The 22,868-nt window shown below is 38.3% G+C and overlaps 2 protein-coding genes across 2 annotated transcripts; one reads left to right on the top strand and one right to left on the bottom strand.

Moving 5' to 3' along the window:
• Positions 1-328: 328 nt before the first annotated feature.
• Positions 329-1,270, bottom strand: LOC127238470 (vomeronasal type-1 receptor 4). The gene has a single exon (XM_051207088.1). The coding sequence runs from the start codon at positions 1,268-1,270 to the stop codon at positions 329-331; it is 942 nt and encodes a 313-aa protein (XP_051063045.1).
• Positions 1,271-20,326: 19,056 nt separating this feature from the next.
• Positions 20,327-21,298, top strand: LOC127238471 (vomeronasal type-1 receptor 4-like). Its single transcript, XM_051207090.1, has one exon. The coding sequence runs from the start codon at positions 20,336-20,338 to the stop codon at positions 21,296-21,298; it is 963 nt and encodes a 320-aa protein (XP_051063047.1). The 5' UTR covers positions 20,327-20,335.
• Positions 21,299-22,868: the final 1,570 nt, after the last annotated feature.

Raw genomic sequence — 22,868 nt, forward strand, 5'->3', positions numbered from 1 at the left:
CCATAAGCTTTCTGTGAAATGACCAAGCATTCAGGATACCCTGGCAGAATAAAAGCCAGAAAGATGACTTGATTAAAGTTTTTACTAGCTCTTTTGTACATCAGCAGGACAAAGGGAAACCTTGAAGCTGTAATTTGAAGAGTGAAATCATCCCAATACAGTGGGATAAGCTAATGTGGGCAGCAAATTCAACCAGATGACAAAACGCTGAGACATACAATTTTCCTTAATGACTAAAAGGCAAGACATCACCTCCTTAACTTCCTGTATTAACTTTGCGAGGGATATATAGTAAACAACTAGATATCACAAAAGTTATATCATTTATTTACTTAAGAATAAGTGAGCGTATATTCCTCATCCAGACAAAACTGAGTCTTGGAATTATGGAGTAATGATTCATAAGAATAAAGGGTCCAAAACAAGGAAAACACAGAGAAGTGATGTGAGTGATATTCACCACCAACCAACTGAGATTATACAAAAGAGCCACACAGCCTTGTAAGATAGCTGAGAGAGTATAAAAAGTCAGAAAGGTACACACCAGGACCAGGATGTTGTGGGTGGCTCTGGATTCAGGGGAGTTCTCGCTGGAATTGCAAGTGCTACGGATGTGTTGAACCCTCTTCTTGTGTCTGTATAGAATGACAATCATGGAGCCACTAGACCAGGCCATGACCAACGAAAAGAAGATTTCAGGGCACACCACCAGTGCTACATAGAGTGAGTCATTGGTTTCATCCCGCCTTGCAATGGAGCAGTGTCCAAAATCTTGTTTTGTTGTCATATTTTTACTATACATTTTGATAATTGGGTACACAAAGAAAATTAAATTTATCAAGATGTACAAGACCCAGAGGAGGGCAATGGAGCAGCCAATGTACTTAGCAGCTTTGACTTTTTGATCCTTACAAAATTCCTTGTGGCTGATGGTGATGGCCTGGAAGACACTCAATAGGCAAATGGTGCCAATGGACACACTGCGGCCAACTCTTACAATGTACAAAAGTAATCTGCATCCAAAGTCATTTAAAAGCTGCTTGAAGCCAAAAGCTGCCATTGTGTGAGGCACTCCTTTTGAGAGAATGATCAGGGTGTTGGCTGCCATTATGTGGAAGTGAATCAAATCTATAGTCTTTAATTTGCATTCTCCATAGCAGAACAGATAGTAGTAAAACAGAGAGAAATTTCCTAGAATTCCAGTTGTAGTTTGTGACAAGAAAATTATTTTGATGGTCAAATTCCAGAAATACATTCTGTTATTGACCATGATTTTCTTCAGATAATGGAGAAAGACATTTCTCTGGCCAAAACAAATCAAAGGTATCAATAATCTAAAACCTTCAGAGAGGTTGAATCACAATGTCTCTAGAGCTCAGAAGTACGATCTCAGACTAGACTACATAACAAGAGTTTCCCAAAGTTAAAAAACATAATCAATTACTACTTACAATGCATTTGACTGGATGATGGGTAAAGGCCTCAGCATGCATGTGTGAATAGGTGATATGCCTTCATGAACTTAGAATGTGTACCATTGTAGACAATTTTATTTGTTCTGTTAGAAGCAACTGGGATAAGAGGCAACACCAGAATGCATAGTCCAAGACTGTGAAAATATACATTTATTTTCTAGTCATGGTATATAAAAGAAGACAATTTCAATAACTTGTACAAAACTCAGAAATACCAATAATTAATGTATATCATATCTAAAATTAAAATGATTAAGTAAAACGGTATGATAACATTCAAGGTATATCTACAATTATATATAAGCAAATTTAATTAAGAGTGTAAAATGTATTGAAATGATGGTTTAAGTAACAACTTGTATATTCTGTTAAGATCTAGCTCTTATGCAAAGTCCCATCATATAGACACAGACATACACATGTGCACACTCAGGATAAGACAGAGCACGGGGGTCATTCATTGGGGTGATACCCCACAGAATCCCAGCAGGAGAATAATAGGGGAACAAAGCCAACAGAAATGGTAAGGAAAATGTCAATATCTGAAGAATGGTGGCCAATGCAGAAATGTTCAATATCTCTGTAGGAACTATGACTGAAACAATCAGGCACCACCTGGAATTCTAGAGTGTAAATGATAGAAGAGGCATTGAAGGGGACTCCAAGGAAAAAATACTCTATTTCTTCAGGAGAATGCTTCTGAAGATCCCATTGAAGAAGTAGGCAGAAGCACTTGTGAATTAGTACCAGGCTGAACCAAGAAGCCTCAGGAAGGGTGCCATCGCTTCACTCACTACTCAGCCACGTAGAGACAGTCAGTTTGCATAACTTTCTTTGAATATGAAGAATTTAAAACAAACTAGTGACATTAGGAACTACCAGATAATAGTAATTTCCCCTTATACATGTACTGGAATACAGAGAATAGCTACAGCAGAAAATTGAAATCATTCCATTCTGTGAAGTCATAAACCCTGAGAAGGATCAATTACTCACCTTCCGTGTCAGTGTTGTTTCTTGTCTTATACTTTTTTAAAATGTGAGGTTATGTGGGAGTTAGTATATGTCAAGCCCACAAAACTCGGAATGAAATCCATAAGAGGATCAAAAGCAGGCTCTATGGAAATTTCCTTAGCAAATGTTCATTGCAATGAGTCTAGTTAAAGCCTCTGGTTTTTTGTTTTGCTTTTTAGATACAGGTTTTCTCTGTACTGTTTGTGAGCCTGTCCTGGAACTAACTCTGCAGACCAGGCTGGACTTGAACTCACAGAGATCCACCTGAATTTGCCTTTTGATTGCTGGAATTAAAGGTGATTGCCACCAACACCTGCTAAGGCCTATGGTTTTTGGTAAACCATTATCACTGGATCCTCACTGGAACTCTGCTAGGATATTCTGTGGCAGGCCCACAAGGCTTAGAGGTCAGGTTCCACAGGACTGGTCTCTTCACAAGCCCAAACATATTGTCCTAGGTGTGGTAGATGTTAGGGTGCTCCAACCCAAGGAGTGGCTCTGAGCCTGAGTAGTACCTGGTTATTCTGGGATTCTGGATCCATCCACCTCAGGTGCGGTGAAGTCAACACCTGTAGGGCCCTGCCTTCAAGACTGGTTTACCCTCAAATATGTTGAGGGGTTAGCCTTTCTTTCAGATGGACAGGCATCAGTTGTGACACAGTTTAAGGTAGACATTGTTCAACAGGGGACAAATGAAAACCCAACATCCCTGGAATCTTTTAAAAGTTTTACCTACCTAGGATTGTTAACTTGCTGAGAGGCCAGGAGCATTTTTAGGAAATTCATGGCAGTGCACCTACCCAGAGACATCTGTGAGGAAGGAAAACATTGCTATTATTGATAAATGCTTCATTTGAAGAGCTGTTATATGACCTCTGAGACTCCTTGAATGACAAAGCAAGGAGGTATCTATTCCTCTTGCTTGATGATGAGTATGTGGGTATCCACCTGCATCTGTTGTCGTGAAGTAAGAAGCAATGATAATGACAAGAAACAGGGACAAGAACCAGCTACAGAGTGAGGCCTCTTCTATGCCTAGGTGTGCGAGGTCACTGAGCAAAACCTGTTAATGGACATTTGCCTTTACCTTTATAGGATTCTGCACAGGAAGGTAATCACAGTTACACCCATTGATGTCCTGTATCCTCGCATGAAAATATTCACTCCTCAAAATTCTGTTAGAGTTAAATGAATAATGGAAAATATCATTTCTGTGAGTTAAATATAGACGTACATGTGGAAATTAGCAATGAGACACTGCTATTTCTCAGCTTGTCACCTTCTTCAATAGGTATTCTAGACAGTACCATTATTTCCACTCCCAGGGGCCAAACTAAGAATCTTGAGTGCATGGGACTCTTTAAATACAAAAATTACTTAGAGTCACAATGAATAATGCAAGGACTTGAACATGGAAAATGTTACAGACACAGTCACCTCAGTCTGTGCTTACAAAACCATGATGGATGCCCCTCCAACACACTACATCCTTCTTTGCAATTTGTGTTCCTCACTTGATTTTTGTCCACATTTTTGGTATCCTGTTGTAAGTTCTGTGCTGGAAAGTTTTCATCTGGGGGAATAGAGAGGTGGCTGAGTGCTAAGGAAAAATTGTGCTGCTGCTTCTGCTGCTGCAGTGGATCCCAGATTGGTTCCCAGTACCCACAGGGTGCCTTACCTGTACCTGTAATTCCAATACCAGGGGTTTCTGTCATGCTCCACTGGCCTTCAGAGGCGTTGCCTTTTCCCAGTGCTCATATTTACATGAAGTTAAAACATACACTAACACAAAGTAAAGAAAAATATGTAACAAGTTAAGTTCTCACTTTTACATAAAGGGTTATCTCATAACTCAATGTCAAATTACAGTACTTCTGAGGCCATTTATCTCCGTTTGATCTGAGCTGACAGAAAATGGTACCATTTCCCAGTTTGGTTTCAGAAGCACAGGATAGACCTGATAATTATAATGCCACCAAAATACGAATTGTTGTCATTTTGGGGGTGAAGGGAACAGGAAGTATGCAGAGGAATTACTAGCACTAGTATTCTCTGCAAGTTACAAAATGAAACACTAATGATATGTGATTGATAACTAATAGTATAGCATTAAGTGATTAAGTAATTAGCATGTACATTAAGCTCTTAAAATGTTTCTCTTAAAATCCAGCATTTATTTGCTTCTCTCTCATATTACTTCACAAAACTTGGGGTCACTATGTAGCTCTGACTGTCTCAAGACTCACTATGTAGATGTGTTAGCCTCCTATTTACAGGTGTCTGCCTTCTTTGCCAGACAAGTGCTGCGATTAAAGATTTTTTATTACACATCTGACTTACATGCTAATTCCTATATTAATGAGTGTATTATAATGAAATGTATAATGCATTTACACAGAGAAGAGGCATCTAAGATTATAAAGGGCAATGAGAAGAATATAAAAAATAACTTTTAACATTGTCCAGTGTGAGTATTAAATATTGCCCAGTGTTAGTATTGTCCATGCTAAGTGTTAATCCATATTTAGGCAAGGAGTATAACCCAGGCAGACCATGCACAAGGCTCTGTCTCCCAATATCAATAATGGTAAACAGTGAGTGAAGGCAGCTATCAGGTTCTGATTAATATTACAGTATGATTAAACCAGGGGAAATAACTCCCCACATTTCATCTTGTCTGTCATTGCTGGATACTCATACCCTTCCCATGTTCAAGAGGGGGAGGCTTCAAATCAGTCATTGTACCAAATGTCATTCACTAGACATTCAGTTACTACCTCAGTAAACAAAACATAAGTGTATTATCACATATGAATACTATATACTTTATAACCATAGTCACATCCTGCTCTTCTCAGGGCTAGGTACACCTTATATTTTCATCCTACCGATTACTATGACATGAAACTATAGTGAAATAAACTCAGATAATAATACTGAAGATATAGTCTACACATAGTAAGCTCAGGTGAATTATTATATTAACTTATTACTACTACCCTCAACACATTCAGAATTGGGATGAATTATCCAGCTGTTACCTGCATTCACAAGCAGTTGGGAACATATACTACAATATGAAACAACAATGGATACAAGATTAGGAAAAAGTTGAACTTTCTAGGTCATCTTTTAGGTGTGTAATTTATCCTCCTGCATTTTGTCTAATCCATGGATGTGTTTCTACCCTGATCCCATTACCAGAAATGATGACTTACTCAGGCCTCTCTTCTATGCTAACTCTACTACTCAGACTGAAATACACAGTACTCACTTGGCTTCTTATCTCTGCGCAGGTTGTTGCATTGAATGTGCAGTTCTAAACTCATTAATAAGCATCACTGTGGGAGAGTTAGAACAAGGGTGATGTAGAGGTCTGTGACTCTGTGACCTCACCTCCCTCCAGATCTGCAATTTTCATTTCACCTTCAGTGAGAATGACAGCGATAGCTGTGGGAGACTAGATAATAAATGAAACCTTTCTAGTTGTTAATTAGCAAAGATATTTTGGAGCTCATTTTGCATTTATCCAAAGGAAAAAGGTGGTATGAAGAGTCATTGAGTTTTCATAATCCCTGAATGATGACTGGGTCTCCCATGGAAAGTGGCACAATCTTTGAAGTCAAATTAATGTGAAAGTGAGATAAATCTATCTGCCCCTTTGGATTCCACACTTCACTGACTTCTTCCAACACAATCCACCATAGTTAATTGTTAGTTTTTCTTAAACATTTATTCCTTATAATATTTGAGTGTTTTATACATGCATATGTGTTTTAATCAAGTCTAGAACTGATTATCTTCTTCCAGTTCCTTGCTTATTGATTCACTCCATATGATATGCTCACAAAATAACTTAAATTTTAATTTTTATTTCTAATTTTTGGTTTCATTTTACATTCCCACCACATTTCTGCCTCCATCTTGCCTCCCAACATCACTTACTCTTCCCGCACCCTCTCACCTGGCCCAGTCCCAATCCACTCCTCCTCCTTGTTAAGGGCTCCCATGTGGAGTCAATGTAGTCTGGCACAATAGGTTGCACCAGGAACAGGCCTGCCTCTTTTTGTTGTCTTATTGCTGTAGTTATCAATTTCAGTACTACATTTATAGATAAGGAGAGAGAAGACAGTCTTGTCCTGTTCCCGATGAATGTCTCTCCATTTACTTTGATATTGGTGGTTGGCTTGCTATATGTTGGCTGTATTATGTTTATGTATGTTCCTTGAATCCCTGATCAGCCCAAGACCTTTATTATGAAAGGGTATTGGATTTTGTTGAAGGCTTTTTCATCACCTAATGAGATAATCATTTTTTTTCAGTTTGTTAATATGGTAGATTACATTGACATTGACCAATTTAAATACATTGAATCAACCCTGCATCTCTGGGATGAAGCCAAATTGGTCATGTGGTGTGTGATATGTTTGGTGTGTGCTTGGGTTTAATTTGCCAGTATTTTTTTAATTTTTTTTTCTTTCATGGGTTTTAGTCAAACTCAAGTAGTACCCACATAGTACATACCCTAAAACAGTTTGGAGAAAAACAAAACAAAACAAAACAAAACAAAAAAAAAAACATTTGGCCCGTGACAGAAAAAAACAGAAAATGGCAAAATGGACTGATCCCTAAGAGTCATTTTTTGCAAGATTGAAAAAATTCAATTAGATAAACATGCCTTGAATGTTTAGGTATGAATACTGGTTGTTCTGAAGTCACAAGGAGGCAGGCTTGAAATATATTTGTCTTCTTTTATTCCTAAAGATGCATTCAGTACACAATATGGGCGGCCTCTGTTGCTTACAAGGGCAGGGCAAGCTCTACAGAAAGGGAGTCACCTCAGGAGATGTGTGCACATGGAGTGGGGGGGGGGGGCGTTGTTTATAATTGGTGAGATGAACTGAGAAAGGCCTCAGAGGGGAAGTTCCTACAGAGGTCAGAATTAAAGGCAATACGCAGTGTTCTAAACTAGGTAGTAACTTGTAACAGCTGGAGCACAAGGTGTTGGCATGGAAGAGGAAAAGGAAGCTGGAGGAGAGGCAGTGAGAGACAACAGCTGGGTTCAGAAGAAAGTTAGTTGCAGCTGCCCTGTGTCAAATGCAGAGTCTGGAGCTCAGGGTTTCCTTTGAGTATATGTTGGACGTCACTCTTTTCAATTTCGCAACTTAAAGCTTCTAACCCACATTTAGCATCTGTATAGCTCAGACAATTCAGGCATTTGCTATTTTTAAATGAGTTCCTGACATTCCTGTTTCCCATTTACTTACTGTATTGCTAAGCCTCTCTTTCAGACCACCCTCTTCCCTGAGAGTTTCCTCTGTCCAATCATTCTACCATTTCATGGAGATAGGAGACACCTGACCCAAACTATCTCAGCATCTGCCAAACACTGTACTCTAGTCCACAGCCAAACTCGCCAGGGTCCCTCCTAGGAGTTTCTGGTTGTTTGGATTTATTCGTCTCACCTATCCTCATAGTTTCTCTTCTATGTGTTTTTGTTTGTATCCTTAGTGTATAAGTTTCTTTGTTCTTCACATTTCTGGCTTCCAGAGAAATTAGGATTGCATGAGTAGTGTTTTTGCACAGCACTTGGGTTAGCTGTAACTTCTTGCCTGCAGAAGTGCCTCTAATAGCCATGAAATACATCTTTCCTATGGACTATAAATAAAATGAGCCTCACACTTCATTAATGAATCTTTCCTCTTCACATCCCAAGTGATCCAGATGCTAAAGATACAGTATTTCACAGCAGGTTGTGCGACCTTTTATGTAATTTATCCTGTAAGTGGGTTATGGTCTTGTGATTAATGTAGCCTTATGTTCACATTGAGAAAATGGGAGGGTGCTAACTGACTTAAGAAACCCAAGAGCTTCAAGGATGCATGCAAATCAGATTGACTAATTATTTAATTCTACAAATGGGATGTTTGTAATTTAATTTTGACTGACAAATGGTTCCAAACTGTGGAGACCATAAGCAGCACAGACGATTAATGTTAACTTCTATGACACATGTCTGAAAAATACATTTATTCATGATTTTCCTTTTTGGCAGATTTCCTTAGAGATCTTTGATTCGTTTTCTCCAAATATCATCAGATGTGCTTCCAATTTAAAAGAAGGATTTCTCCCTCAAAAAAACACCTGCAGTCATTGATGAAAAGAGCTCAAAGCAAATCTGTAAAGGAAACAGCCACCCAAGGGTATGGTAGGGCAGATTTCCCCAGGATCAGTAATTGATTACCCTGGAGTTTGATTCTCAGGTTGGAATGAGGTGAGACCATATTTAACTGGGATCTTTATGGAATCAATCTACAATCTAGGTCAAGTGTGTTTCCAAGCAGGATAAAGTTATTAATGGGGTTGGTAGAGCATTTCTTTCACTCATCATATTTAGATTTGTAGAGTAAACTTTGTCCAGATCCTTCATGAATATTTTCACTTTCATGATGAGAATGATGTTAAATACATTTTAAAATATTTGTTGATCATATGTATTTCCTGTTTAAAAATGTTTTGTTCCTTAACTCATAAGCATTTGGCAAATTTTTCCTTGACATTTGGTTTCTATGATGCTTAGTGAATACTGGATATTAGCTTCTTAACTGAATTATAGCTGATGTTCTCAAATTTCTGGGGCTCTCTATGTACTCTTCTTGTAGAGTGCTGTGCTGCGCTGAAACTTTGTAAATATATATATGGAATATTTGTCTAGACTACCCCACAGTCTTAGAGAATATTCCCTATGCTACTCTTTGTTTCAGTTTTCATTTATGTTAATGTTTTTGTTTTATGTATTTATGTGTTGATTTTTTATTTAATGAGAATCAGACTTAGTATCTTTTATTATTCTTTTATTTACTCTGCACACCAGCCTTGCCTAGAATTAACAAAATTTTACCCCCCAATTGCCTCTAATATGCTGGTATTGAAAGTGTGTACTACAACATTTAGCTTTCTTTCAGCTTTTACATTGAGGTGTTTGATTCTTTATAATGAGAAACCATAGCAATAGAAATTATACAAGACAATGTAAAAAGTTGTTAAAGAGGCATGAGAAAATGTCTAACTATCCATATTTGTGGATCAAATAAATCTATACTTAATAGACTCTATAAAATCAACTATAAAATTCTTCTAAAGATCAAAAAATAACAGGAAAATTGCTGGATACAAAACTAATATATACGGACTACGGGCCATCCACCACCCAGAGCCTGCCTTCCTTTCATCCTTGGTCCTTTTGGGCCCACTGATCTGGGTGAGTGTTTGGGCATAGCATGGTAACAACACCCCCACCTTCTCCTTGGAACTTGCTGGGTTAGTTCTGCCCATACTGTACCCAACCCTCCATGTGGAACCATCTTGAGCTTGCCCTCACCTGACCTTTGCGATTATTTGCTTGCCTTCCACCTGAATGCTTGAGACCATCTGGAGCCTGCCTTCCCCACATCATTGGCCCTGCTGTGGCCTCTACTTGAGAGACCTCCAAGAGAGCTCAGATAATCCAGAGTTACAGACGTTGAACTCATGACCTACCTGCAACCACTGGGAGAGCAGGGTAGAGAGAGAGTGACTCCACCTCCACCCACTGGAAGATGTAGTAGACAAACAGCAACATAAGAAAACACCCAACAATAGAAAGACCAGTATGATAACACCAGAATCCAGAGTCAACAACACAAATTACAGAAACATTACAAACTCATGGAAACAGAACAATGTGCAATTGCACCATATCTGGGTCAAAAAAGAAATAAAGAAAGAAGTTAAGGACTTCCTAAAGTTCAACGAGAATGAGGACACAACATAAGTGAACTTATGGGACACCTTGAAAGCAGTGTTAAGAGGGAAGTTCATTGCACTAAGTACCCATATGAAGAAAACAGAGGATAGTCACATTAGAGAATTAACAGTGCAACTGAAAGCCCTAGAACAAAAAGAAGCAAACTCACCCCAGAGGAGTAGATGATGGGAAATAATCAATTTGAGGTCTGAAAACAATAAAATAAAAACCAGGAAAACAATACAAAAAAAAGTCAATGCAATAAAGAGTTCGATTTTAGAGAAAATCAAGAAGATAGACAAACCTCTATCCAAACTAACTAAAAAGCAAAGAGAGAGCATACAAATAAATAAAATCAGAAACAAAAAGAGGGACATAACAATTGACACAGAGGAAATCCAGACAATTTCCAGGTCATACTTTGAAAAGCTGTACTCCACAAAATTTGAAAATTCAAAGGAAATGAACAAATTTCTGGATAACTATCACTTACAAAAATTAAATTAAAGATAGATAAGCAAAATCAATAGACCTATAAACTCTAATGAAATAGAAGCAGTCATAAAAACCTTCCAACCAAGAAAAAAAAAAAAAAAAAAAAAAAGCCTAGGGCAAGATGGCTACCATGTGGAATTCTACCAGAAATTCAAGGAAGAGCTAAGACCAATACTATTCAAATTGTTCCACATAATAGAAACAGAAGATTCATTACCAAACTCTTTTTACGAGGCCACAATCACCTTGCTACCCAAGCCATACAAAGACACAACTAAGAAAGAAAACTACAGACCAATATCCCTGATGAACATTGATGCAAAAATATTCAATAAAATACTGACAAACCAAATCCAAGAAAACATCAGAAAAATCATCCACAATGACCAAGTAGGCTTCATCCCTTGGTTGCAGGGGTGGTTTAACATATGAATTTCTATCAATGTGATCCACCATATAAACAAACTGAAAAAAAAATGATCATCTCTCTACATGCTGAAAAAGACTTCCACAAAATTCAATACCCTTTCATGATAAAGGTCTTGTAATGATAAGAGATAACAGGAACATACCTAAACATAATAAGAGCAATATACAGTAAACGAATCACCAACATCAAACTGATTGGAGAGAAGCTTAAGGTGATTCCTATAAAATCAAGAATAAGACAAGGCTGCCCTCTCTCTCCATATATCTTAAATATTGCACTTGAAGTTCTAGCTAAAGCTATAAGACAACAAAAGGAGATCAAGGGGATACAAATTGGAAAGGAAGAAGTCAAACTTTCTCTGTTTGCAGATGATATGGTAGTTCACATAAGCAATGAAAAAACTCTACCAGGGAACTTCTACAACTGATAAACACCTTCAGCAAAGTAGCAAGATACAAGATAAACTCAAAAAAATGAGAAGCCCTGCTTTATTTATTCAGACGACAAATGAGCTAAGAAAAAAATCAGAGACACATCATCCTTTGCCACAGCCACAAGCAACATAAAGTATCGTGGGGAAATGCTTACCAAATAAGTGAAAGACCTATATAAGAACTCTGTGGCTTTAAAGAAAGAAATTAAAGAAGATACCAGAAAATGGAAAGATCCCCCATGCTCTTGCATAGGTAGGATAAACATAGTAAAAAATGGCAATCTTGCCAAAAGCAATCTACAGATTCAATGCAATCCCCATTAAAATCCCAGCACAATTCTTCACTGGCCTTGAATGGATAACAATCAACTTTATATGGGAAAACAAAAGATAGCCAAAACAACCCTGTACAATAAAAGAACTTCAGGAGGAATCACCAACCCTGACTTTAAGCTCTACTACTGAGCTATAGCCTGGTATTGGAACAAAAATAGACAAGTAGACCAATGGAATCAAATTGAAAATCCTGATAATAACCCACACACCTACAAACACCTGATTTTTTAAAAAACAGCTAAAAGTAAACAATGGGGGGAGGAAAGTAATTTTAACAAATTGTGCTGGCATAATTGGATGATGGTGTGTAGAAGACTGCAGATAGAACCATGTCTATCGCCACGCACAAAACTCAAGTCCGAATGCAGCAAAGACCTGAACATAAACCCAGCCACATTGAACCTCTTAGAAGAGAAAGTGGGAGGTACCCTTGAACAAATTGGTATAGGAGACCGCTTCCTGAACATAACTCCAGGGGCACAGACACTGAGATCGACAATTAATAAATGGGACTTCCTCAAACTGAGAAGCTTGAGACACAGTTGTCTAGACCAAATGACAGCCCACAGACTGGGAAAAGGTTTTCACCAATCCTACATCTGACAAAGGGCTGATCTCCAAAATATACAAAGAACTCAAGAAACTAGTCAACAAAATACCAAATAACCCTATTTAAAAAATGGAGTACAGAACTGAAGAGAGAATTCTCAATAGAGGAAATCAAAAAGGCTGAAAAACACTTAAGAAAGTGCTCAACATCCTTAGCTATCAGGGAAATGCAAATCAAAATAACACTGAGATACCATCTTTCACTTGTTTGGTAAGCGTTACCCAAAAACAAGTTTGAGATGCCATCTTACTCCTGCCAGAATGGCTAAAATTAGAAACACCAATGACAACTTATGCTGGAGAGGATGTGGAGAAAGGTGAATACTCTTACACTGCTGGTGGAAATGTAAATTTGTACACCCATTTTGGAGATCAGTATGGTGATTCCTCATGAGCATGGGAATCAGTCTACCACAGGACCTGGCAATCCCACTTCTAGGCATATACCCAAATGATCCCCATCCATACAACAAAGACATCAGTTAACTATGTTCAGAGCAGCATTATTTCTAATAGCAAGAACCTGGAAGCAACCTAGATGCCCCTCAACTGAAGAATGGATAAAGAAGATGTGGCACATTTACACAACGGAATACTACTCTGAGGGAAAAAAAAATGGAATCTTACAGGAAATGAAAAGATGTGGATTCCTTCCATACTAATGTGGTTTGATCACGCCAGACCGCCTGAAACAGAGTACAAGCTGATCCTACATTCAAAACAGCTGGACAGAGCAGCCCTACAGACTACGGCCAGGATATCTGAATCTTCTTCGAATCCCCCAAGACAGTGCCCCTTACCAGCAGGAAGTAGTTTGGAAAGAACGACGCCCAAATTCCCAAATATTGTGTATAAATGTTTGTTTTCATTTAATTGGACTGTTATATAAAATTAAATAAAATTTAAAAAAAATGGAATCTTGAAATTAACAGGCAAATGGATGGAACCTTAAGAAACCATCCTGAATGAGGTAACCCAGTCAAAAAAAAAAAAAAGAGGAACATGGTATGTACTCACTCATATGTGGATTTTAGACATAGTGCAAAGGATCACCCGCCTATAATTCACTCCGCCAGAGAAACTAGGATACAAGGAGGATTCTAAGATATTAATACAAGGTCTCTCACAGAAGGGGAAAGGGACAAGATCCTGAGCATATTGGGAGTGGGAAAGGACAGTGAGTGGAGAGGGAGCTAGGAGAAAGAGAAGAGATGGAGAGGAAAGCATGTGGGACTAGGAAGATTGAGTCAGGGGAGGAATAGAAGAGAAGGAGGGAGAGAGAGAGGAGAGTATAAAAGAGGGAGCCATTGTAGGTTTGAAGAGAAAACTGACTCTAGAGAAATGTCCAGAGCCCTACGAGAGTAACAATTTGAGAAACAGTTGTAAGGCTACCTTAAATGCCCTTCCCTGATAATGAGATTGATGACTAACTTATCCACCATCATAGAGCCCTCATATCATAGCTGATGGAAACAGAAGCAGACACCAACAACTAAATACTGAGCAGAACTGGAATCCAGATGCAGAGAGGGTGGACAAGACCAGGATACAGAAACCCACAGAGACAGCTGACCTGAACAAGGGGGAGCTAATTGTCCCCCAGACTGATAGCTGGAAATCCAGCATGGGACTGACTCAGACTCCCTGAACATGGGTCTCAGTTAGAAGGCCTGGGCAGTCTAAGGGACCTCAGACAGTGGAACCAGGATGTATTCCTTGTGCACAAAACGACTTTGGGAGCACATTCCCCATGGAGGGTTACTCCCTTAGCCTAGGGGCAGGAGGGAGGGCCTAAGAGGACCCCTTCTGGAAGGCAGTACCCTCCCTGTGGAGTGGGGGCTGAATGGGAGGGGATGGTGGGAGGGGGCATGAGAGAGTGGGAGAGAGGGAGGGAGGGAACTGGAATCCATATGTAAAATAAGAAGAAAAAAAAAAAAAGAACTGGCCGTATAACCCAGGGGTACAGTACCTGCCTCAAGGTTTCTCTTAGCAGGTTTGATCCCTCACATAGGCAAAACAAACAGCCATGTGGCTGAGAAAATAAAAAATCTTAAAAAAAAAAAAAACTAAGATTATTTTGTGAGATGCCAGATACGTCTAGATCCAATGAGTCAGAGAGAGTTCTACAAATTAGTCCTGAATCTGATCTCAAAGTTTCTAGCACTTTCCACTCCAGGGATCATGAAAACTTAAATCCTTTTCAAAACACCTTGTGCCATTGGAGATATACATGAGAAACTCTTTTTAATTAGCAATAGGAAAAGTTCCAGAAGTGTTTTTGTCTCCCAAAGACAGTGTCATTACCAGTGCAGGTGACATGAAAAATGTTATTCTGAAGGGAGGTAAGGTCAGAGTCTCAAACGTTTATCTCAGGCTTGAGCTGCCTTCCTCTCCCTCGCTGATTGTTATTATGAGGTCAGAATCTACACTGAGGCCACCACACTTCAGAGGTAAGAGTTCAGGTGAGTGCAATCTATTGAAGAGTGTGCTTCAGAGCCAGCAATGAAGAAAATTTTGCAAGTTCTCCAAGTGTGATAATGGGTATCTGGGGGTAGAAACAGAACTGTGGAGCAGAGACCTAAGGCACAAGAGTTATATAGTTAAGAGGTGACAGAGGAAGAGAGAAGCTTTCCTAAATTTGTGATAGTCTCTGTTGACACTTTTTGAAATGTAAGTCCCTCACTGAGCATGACTGTGGTTACCACCAGGTTAACACAGCCCACTTGTGAAGGCTCTGAAGGATTGTGGCAATAAGTCAATTTGATAACTTATCTTACCTCACATGATATATAAATTTGAATAACTTTGCAGGCATTATTATTACATGTGAATTTTCATGGATTTTCAGCCACAGTAATAATTAGAATGAAAATATACGAAGCAAACAAACATGGGAAGGTGAAAGATACGAATCTCATTTTACAGTGATATATTTTTATGTAAGAGTAGTTTTATGAGCTAAAGAGGCAGTAAGCATGTCTGCATTGTGTGAACCTTGGTATAATGACTGTTGATCTATGCCTTTTGAAACTGGGAAAATAACACTAAAAGAATGATTTCCACTATGACCATCAGGCAATGACATCCAGGTCCAAATGTGTCTTGACTTGTCTCTCCTAGGTTACTCAGATTTAATTTTAAACATAACTTGATTCCATGGCTTCCACTGTTTATCATTGTTGCTACTGGAATGCAGAGCCTTACGCGTAGAGGTTCAGGGATGTACCACTCACCTTATCGATACAGGCATTTTGTTCTCTATTTCAGTTTGGACAGTGATTATTTTCACATTTTTAGATATCTTTTTGGGTGTCTCTCATGCATCTCTTCTATTTGAGTATACTATACATATAATTATAATCAGTTCATCAATATAGCATGTTGCAAGTATATACAAATTTATAAGTGAAATATTTAAGTACTTGATTGTGTTCACATGCTTATATATTTCATGTTTCATTTTGTATGAAGTAATAGTGTTAGTAAATCATCTGTACTTACCATTCTAGACTTTACCCCCTCGAGTATAACCCCCTCGAGTATAACAATGAATATTTCTGGAATAATCACGAACATCTGGTCCATCATGTGCTTCTGAAATGAAACTGGGTGATGGGAAAACTTTCAGTTACACCAGAACATACTTAAACACTACAGTCTAGTGAAATATCAAGTCCTTTTATTGTACTTGTCATTTGCTTGTTGAAATAACCCTTTGTGTCGAATGAAATCTTATACTTGAAAATATTTTATTATCTCCTTTGGTTTTCATGTACATGGATGTTTTGCTTGCATGTATATATGTACAGTATGAGAGTGCATTATCTGCAAAAGGCAGAAAGGTGTGTGTGAACAAATCCCTTGGAACTAGACTTACAGTATAGTTCCCATATGGGCTTGGAACTATACTTACAGTTTTGAGCTCCCGTATGGGTTTGTTGGGGGAAAAACATCCTCAGCTATGCCAGCAAGTGATCTTTACCACAGAGACAACTATCTACTCCCCACAAATGAAAACTTAATACAACCAGAAGCATATAACATAACCCCAATGACGTATACACAAGTCAAGTGGGGAACAGAAACTGCATATCTGGATGGAGTGTGTTGAGAGCATGTCTCATGTCCTTGTGAGCACAGACTGAGGTGACTGGGCTCAAACCATGCCAGTCATCTCCAAGTCTTTTCAGTAAGCACTCTGAAATAAACAGCTTTTGTATGTGAAGAGGCACTTACCCCGTGTGTTCAATATGAGCTGGACTTGAAAGTGGAAATAAAAAATGAGCAGCGACTCATTTTTACCATTGTTGCTTATTTATACATGTATTTACTAAAACGTTATACCTACCATTTCTTATGATGCTCAGGATGCAAAAGGTAGAGATGATAGGTGAAGCATACAGGTGACAAAATCGGAAACATGCATGAAGTCTAAGCTGTAATCCACGCTAATGGAAAGATCTCTGAATGAGTATGGACAGGGGTTTTTTAACATGGCTCAGTAGAGGATACTAAGAAAATTAGACAAAATTCTTTATCTGAACTGCCTACATTGGGGAATATTCAGAACAAGGAAGGAAGGAGTCTCTCAATATGAATCATATGACAGCTGAAATATGCATGTGATGTGATCAGTATGAGACTTTGGAAGGAGACAACTTGAGGAATGCATCTTAAGCCCTCTCTTTAGAACAAGGGTGCACATATGAGTTGTTACAAAATAATTAATACCTGACTGACTGGCTTTTATGAGTTACTAGAGTCTTGCAGTTGTTTCTGACTAATATGTCAGGGAAAATAAGAAACAGAAAGATCATAGAAGTCGTTCAGGTATGATTGAAGAATCTGAGCAAATGACAGCGGGATTCACTATTAAGCAAAGAGTCTGGTCATGTGACCTCAACACTGGTCATGGACTTTATGTCCATGTTGCTGATACTCATCATGGGACATTATCAGGCATCAAAGGCTGTACAATTTGAGTGATACAGACTGATAGACATACAGTAAATACAAATATTTTTAAATTATATTTGTCATTATACAAGCAACTCTTAATAAGATAAAACAAAGTGAATATTTAACAGTGAAGAGATTCAATTTCAGTGGATGTGATCAAACTGTACCTTTGTGTCCAGAATTCTATGGCTGTGAAGACAAGCTTTCATTTCTGAATTGGGCAGCCTGTAGGATGAAGTATCTTGTCAATAATTGAAAGAAATACTTTACATCCACACAAATATGCCAGGATAAGATCACTGGCATCATCTTCCTGAGAATGAGCCTGGCCTCTCAGTAAGTACAACTCCAGGTAAGTAGAACTTTAAAAAACTTACATACATACTGGGTTTTTCCTTGTTCCATGTTAAGCAGCATAGAAACTGATCGATATCATAACATACATCTATTAAAATGATACGCAGAACTTCAAAAAGTTCCCAATGAGGCTGCTATATCCTGATGTATGACTTTAATCCGAAACCTCAGGTGATTGAGGAAGAAGGATCTCTGTGATGTTGACATCAGCATGGTCTACATAGCATATGTCAGGAATACACTGAGAGTCCATGTCTCAAAAAAAAAAAAAAAAGAAACAATCAGAAACATTTCCAAGAATATTGTGTTTTCCCATGTTCATTCTTTGAAGTGTGCATTCTAGTTATTGTCATATTTCCTACATTTATGATTGACAGATGGGGCAGCAAAACTATAAAGAACATGTTTGTGACACTGTTCTGAAAACCTTTCAGTAAACTCATACCTCACTCAGCCTCAGTGTTCACAAATATTTGATGGTACTTGTTGAGACCATGGTCTCAAACCATGTTTAATGTACATAAAACTGCTTCATTAATTTAAAAAAATCTTAAGCAAAACATTCTGTGTGTATGTGTTCTCTCTCTCTCTCTCTCTTTCTCTCTCTCTCTCTCATTTATTCTTTCTCTGTACCTGTTCTGTTGTTTTGTTGTTGAATATCCTATATTCAAAATGTCATTTTTAACTAATGAGACAAAAATAATAACCCAATTATTTTAGAGGACTTTTAGCCATGGAGCACATCTCAAAATTCAATAGATACAGCAAAAACAATACAGTTAGATTCTCAACAGTTTCTTAATACTTTAGCAAAATCAGACCTATGTTGCCTTTTTGTAGGGATCAGACATATTGGTAACATTTAAGAGATTATAGCTTGTTTTCCTCGTGTATGACTTTATACTTCACATTTTCTTACTACATATGAACTTGGAAATGTATTATTGTCTTCCCAAACACTGGTATGTGAATTTTTTTTTAAATATTCCAAAATATTTTGTAGGTAGGAAAGCACTTGAGAACAACTCCTCAGAAGGCCACATAGAAGGAAGACAACCAATATTGGGTGAATTTTAAATCATTCAGTTATATTTGCAACAGTAAGACAATATTGTACATTAATTTACAACTTGCTATGGAATCCTTCATGAGAGGACTCAGATTTGAAGAAGTGCCACTCTGATGGTTTGTAAAATGGCTGTAAACCAGATCCTCAGGGTCCATTGTTGTTAGTGATGGTATTTGGTATGTTGTGTATGTCTTAGTTTACTGTGTCCTACTATCTTTTGACTCTAGTGTATTGACTTAGTTGCTTTTGCTTGCACTCAGTGACATGTTTTCTTTTGTGCAAATATGACTCTTCTCACTTTTTGTCTTTCTTGTAATCTTTCTTTTCTATAATCATCAATTTATAAAGGTATTTTTTCTTTTGTTTGTTTCAATTTCTGGGCAATTTCAGTATTACAGCTTCCTCTATAGGCACACATAAATTTGGTATTATGAACATTGTCTTTCATTGATTTGCAATGATTTTTATAATGGTTTTTTTTTATGTTAGCTTAAAAATTAGAAAGTTTTCTTAAGTCATTTTCATACTTGCTATTTTGATAGGTCCAACCCCTCTGCTTCCCACATTTCTCTTCTCTCATCCTTATACTTATCTCATGAACACTTTAAAAACTCATGTATTGCCTTACCCTCCTGATTCTCTCTGAGTTATTCTTGTTGGCCCCTTCTAAGTCTATTGAGCACCACTCACACTCATTCCCACATAAGAACACATTTCTAATAATTAGAAGCTATGAGCTCTCACTTGGGCCAGTGGTATCTTTCTCTCTAAGAATGTATTACATCAAGTAATATAGTATGTTCTATTGCTGCAGCCATTTCCTAGGAGCATGTGAGGGTAAAGAATTCAGAAAATCAACATCCTGTATAGCAATTGGCATGGAGAAAAAGCAAGGAAGCAAGCTTACAGAATCCAAAACTACTGCAGTTAGCTAGGGCAATTACAACACCAATACAAACAGTGTTTGGCACTTTCACAAGGGGTTTTTCATGGAGTGTGTAGAAAAAGGAGGGTCAATTCCAGGTTAAACCAAAGATGGCTCCAGCATCCCATCATTCTGAGTGTTGCACTTCCTAGGAAACTTGATGGCTATCCTTCCATCAACACTTGCATTCTGGAGTATTGAGAAACTACATAGTAACTAACATGGAAAGTAACTATTCCTGCCAAAATTTGGGGGAATGTAGGATTTTCATGTGTTCAGAGCTGGCCTTGATCTACTGAGTTTAAAGGACCCTCAGCTTCATCATCTCTGTAGCTCCATGGATTAATTCCATCTTCTTCCACACTTAGCTTTCATCATTTGGCATTATTCATTCGACCTGAGAGATAGCATGATCATGTTCTTAAGAAAATTGTGTTGAATCACAGAATGAATATCTGGAATCTTGGGATTGGAATAATTATCTTATTACAAATTACAACTGGAATTATTGGAAATTTCTCTCTTTTGTTGTACTATCTAGTCCTTTACTGTAGAGAGCACACATTAAAGCACACAGATTTGATTCTCATGCACCTAATGGCAGCCAATGCCTTGATCATTCTCTCTGCAGGAGTGCCCCAAACCATGGCAGTTTGGGGATTCAAGCATTTCTTGAATGATTTTGGATGTGTGTTCTTATTGTACATTCAAGGATTTGCTCGAAATGTGTCTATTGGTGCCACCTGTCTTTTGAGTGTCTTCCAGGCAATGACCATCAGTTCCAGGAAGTCTCGTTGCAAGGATTGTAAAGTCAAAGCTACAAAGTACATTAACTTCTCTGTTTCCCTACTCTGGTTCTTCCCCGTGTTGATACGATTCATATTCTTGATGAACATATATATCAAAATGAATATCAAAAACATGACAAGAAATCGAGATTTTGGATATTGCTCTACTGTAGGGTGGGATGAAATCATAGACTCACTCTATACAGCATTGGTATTGTGCCCTGAAATTTTTATTGCTGTGCTCATCACCTGGTCCAGCACCTCCATGATAGTCATCCTTTACAGACACAAGCAGAGGGTTCAACACATCCATAACTCTCATGGCTCCAGTAGATCCTCCCCTGAGTCCAGAGCCACCCAGAACATCCTGGTGCTGGTGTCTACCTTTCTGGCTTTCTATACTCTCTCTACTGTCTTGCGAGGATGCATTGCTTATTTGTATAATGACAATTGGTGGCTTGTGCACATCTCTCGCCTGACTTCTCTTTGTTTTCCATGTTTTGGACCCTTTATTCTTATAAGACATCACTCATGTTTGTCCATATTTAATTTGGTATGGTTACAAAAAACATTTTTCCCTGATTCGGTTATAACTATGCGAAATAAAAGACTTTTTAAATAATTTTTTATTTAAATTAAAAAAAACAATTTTATTTTGCATACCAATCCCAGTTCCCTTTCCCTCCTGTCCTTTCATGCCCCCCACAAATCCCACATCCCACCCCCATGCACTCCCCAGGGAGGGTGAGACCTTCCATGAGGGATCAGCATCATTTGGGGCAGGACCTAGGCCCTCCCCTGTGTACCTATACTGAGAGAGTATCCCTGCATACAAAATGGGCTCCCAAAGCCAATTTGTGCACTAGGGATAAATACTGGTAACATGCCAGAGGCCCAGTAGATGACCCAGGCCTCCCAACTGACATCTACGTTGGTTCATTCCTGTGCTGGTCCCCCAGTTGTCATACAGTGGTCTGAGAAATTCCTCTTGCTCAGGTCAACAATTTCTGTGTTTCCCCAGCATGGTCTTGACCACTTTGTTCCCAACTCCTCCCTCTCTACAACTGGACTCCAGATGTTTGGCTCAGTTTTTGGCTGTGAATCTCTGCTTCTACTTCCAGCAGCTAGTGAATGAAGGCTTTATGGTGGCATTTAAGGTGGTCATCAACCTCATTATAGGGGAAGGGAATTTAATGCAGCCTCAGCCTCTCCACTATTGTGTATATTCTTAATTGGGGCCATCCTTGTGGATCACTGGTCATTTCCCTAGTGCCAGATTTCTCTTTAAACCTATAATGTCTCCCATTATTAATGTGTCTCTTTTCTTGCTCTCTTTCTCTGTTCTTCTCCTGGCTCAATCTTCCTGATACCTCATGTTCTCTTCCCCACTCCCCTTCTCTTTCTCCTACCTCCCTTCCCCTCCCTCTATGTTTCCAATCTGCTCAGAAGTTCTTGTCATTTTTCCCCTTCTCAAGGGAACCTTGTATAGCTAAGAAAACTATTTTTTTCCTGATTGGATTATAACTATGCAAAATATAAGTATTTTTGACTTCCAAATTTTGCTCAATTATCCTGTAAGAAATCCATGAAGAAATCTGAAGCTTCAGCATCTTGTTTTCCTAAGACTAGCGAAACTGAGAATGGCAGTTTTGTCAGATGAAAGTGTTAGCAGCCTCCATGATCTGATCATGCTGTGTTGGTCCACTGTGGTCTTTCACATTCATATTGTAGTTCTGTCTTTGCCTAGATAATTTTCAAAGAAACAAGAAAATGCCTGCCAGCAGAGCTGACTTTCTTGTGTTTTTATCCTATCAAGGAGTCTGCTACACAGACACCTTGTGTATACTGCGCTCAAACTGAAGCAAACTAAAACCATGGCTGACCATAAACTTGTGTTTCTGGTGGCCCATATCTCATGACATCTGCTCTTGCCTGCACTAGGAACAAAAATAATCTTCAGTAATAATTCCCCAATCATTTGATTTCAGTCATTCCAGAAAAAAAAAAGGGTTGACTGTTCTTAACCATATAGAAATAGTCTCAACAAATTCTGTGATGATGGGCATCTCCTCTTGCAATGTAGTATAACACTTGAGATCTTATACCAAAATCAGTTAAAAAAAATGAATGACGTTGATGAGGTAGGTGATCTTCAATTTTGTTAAATGGTATATTTCTGCTTTTTACTTTTA

This window comes from Phodopus roborovskii, unplaced genomic scaffold (assembly GCF_943737965.1).
Source record: "Phodopus roborovskii unplaced genomic scaffold, PHOROB, whole genome shotgun sequence".
In the NCBI taxonomy this organism is placed as follows: domain Eukaryota; kingdom Metazoa; phylum Chordata; class Mammalia; order Rodentia; family Cricetidae; genus Phodopus; species Phodopus roborovskii.

Excerpts from the sequence above, each read along its gene's own strand:
- LOC127238470 (XM_051207088.1), bottom strand. The coding sequence starts at position 1,270 with ATGGTCAATAACAGAATGTATTTCTGGAATTTGACCATCAAAATAATT.
- LOC127238471 (XM_051207090.1), top strand. The coding sequence starts at position 20,336 with ATGAATATCTGGAATCTTGGGATTGGAATAATTATCTTATTACAAATT.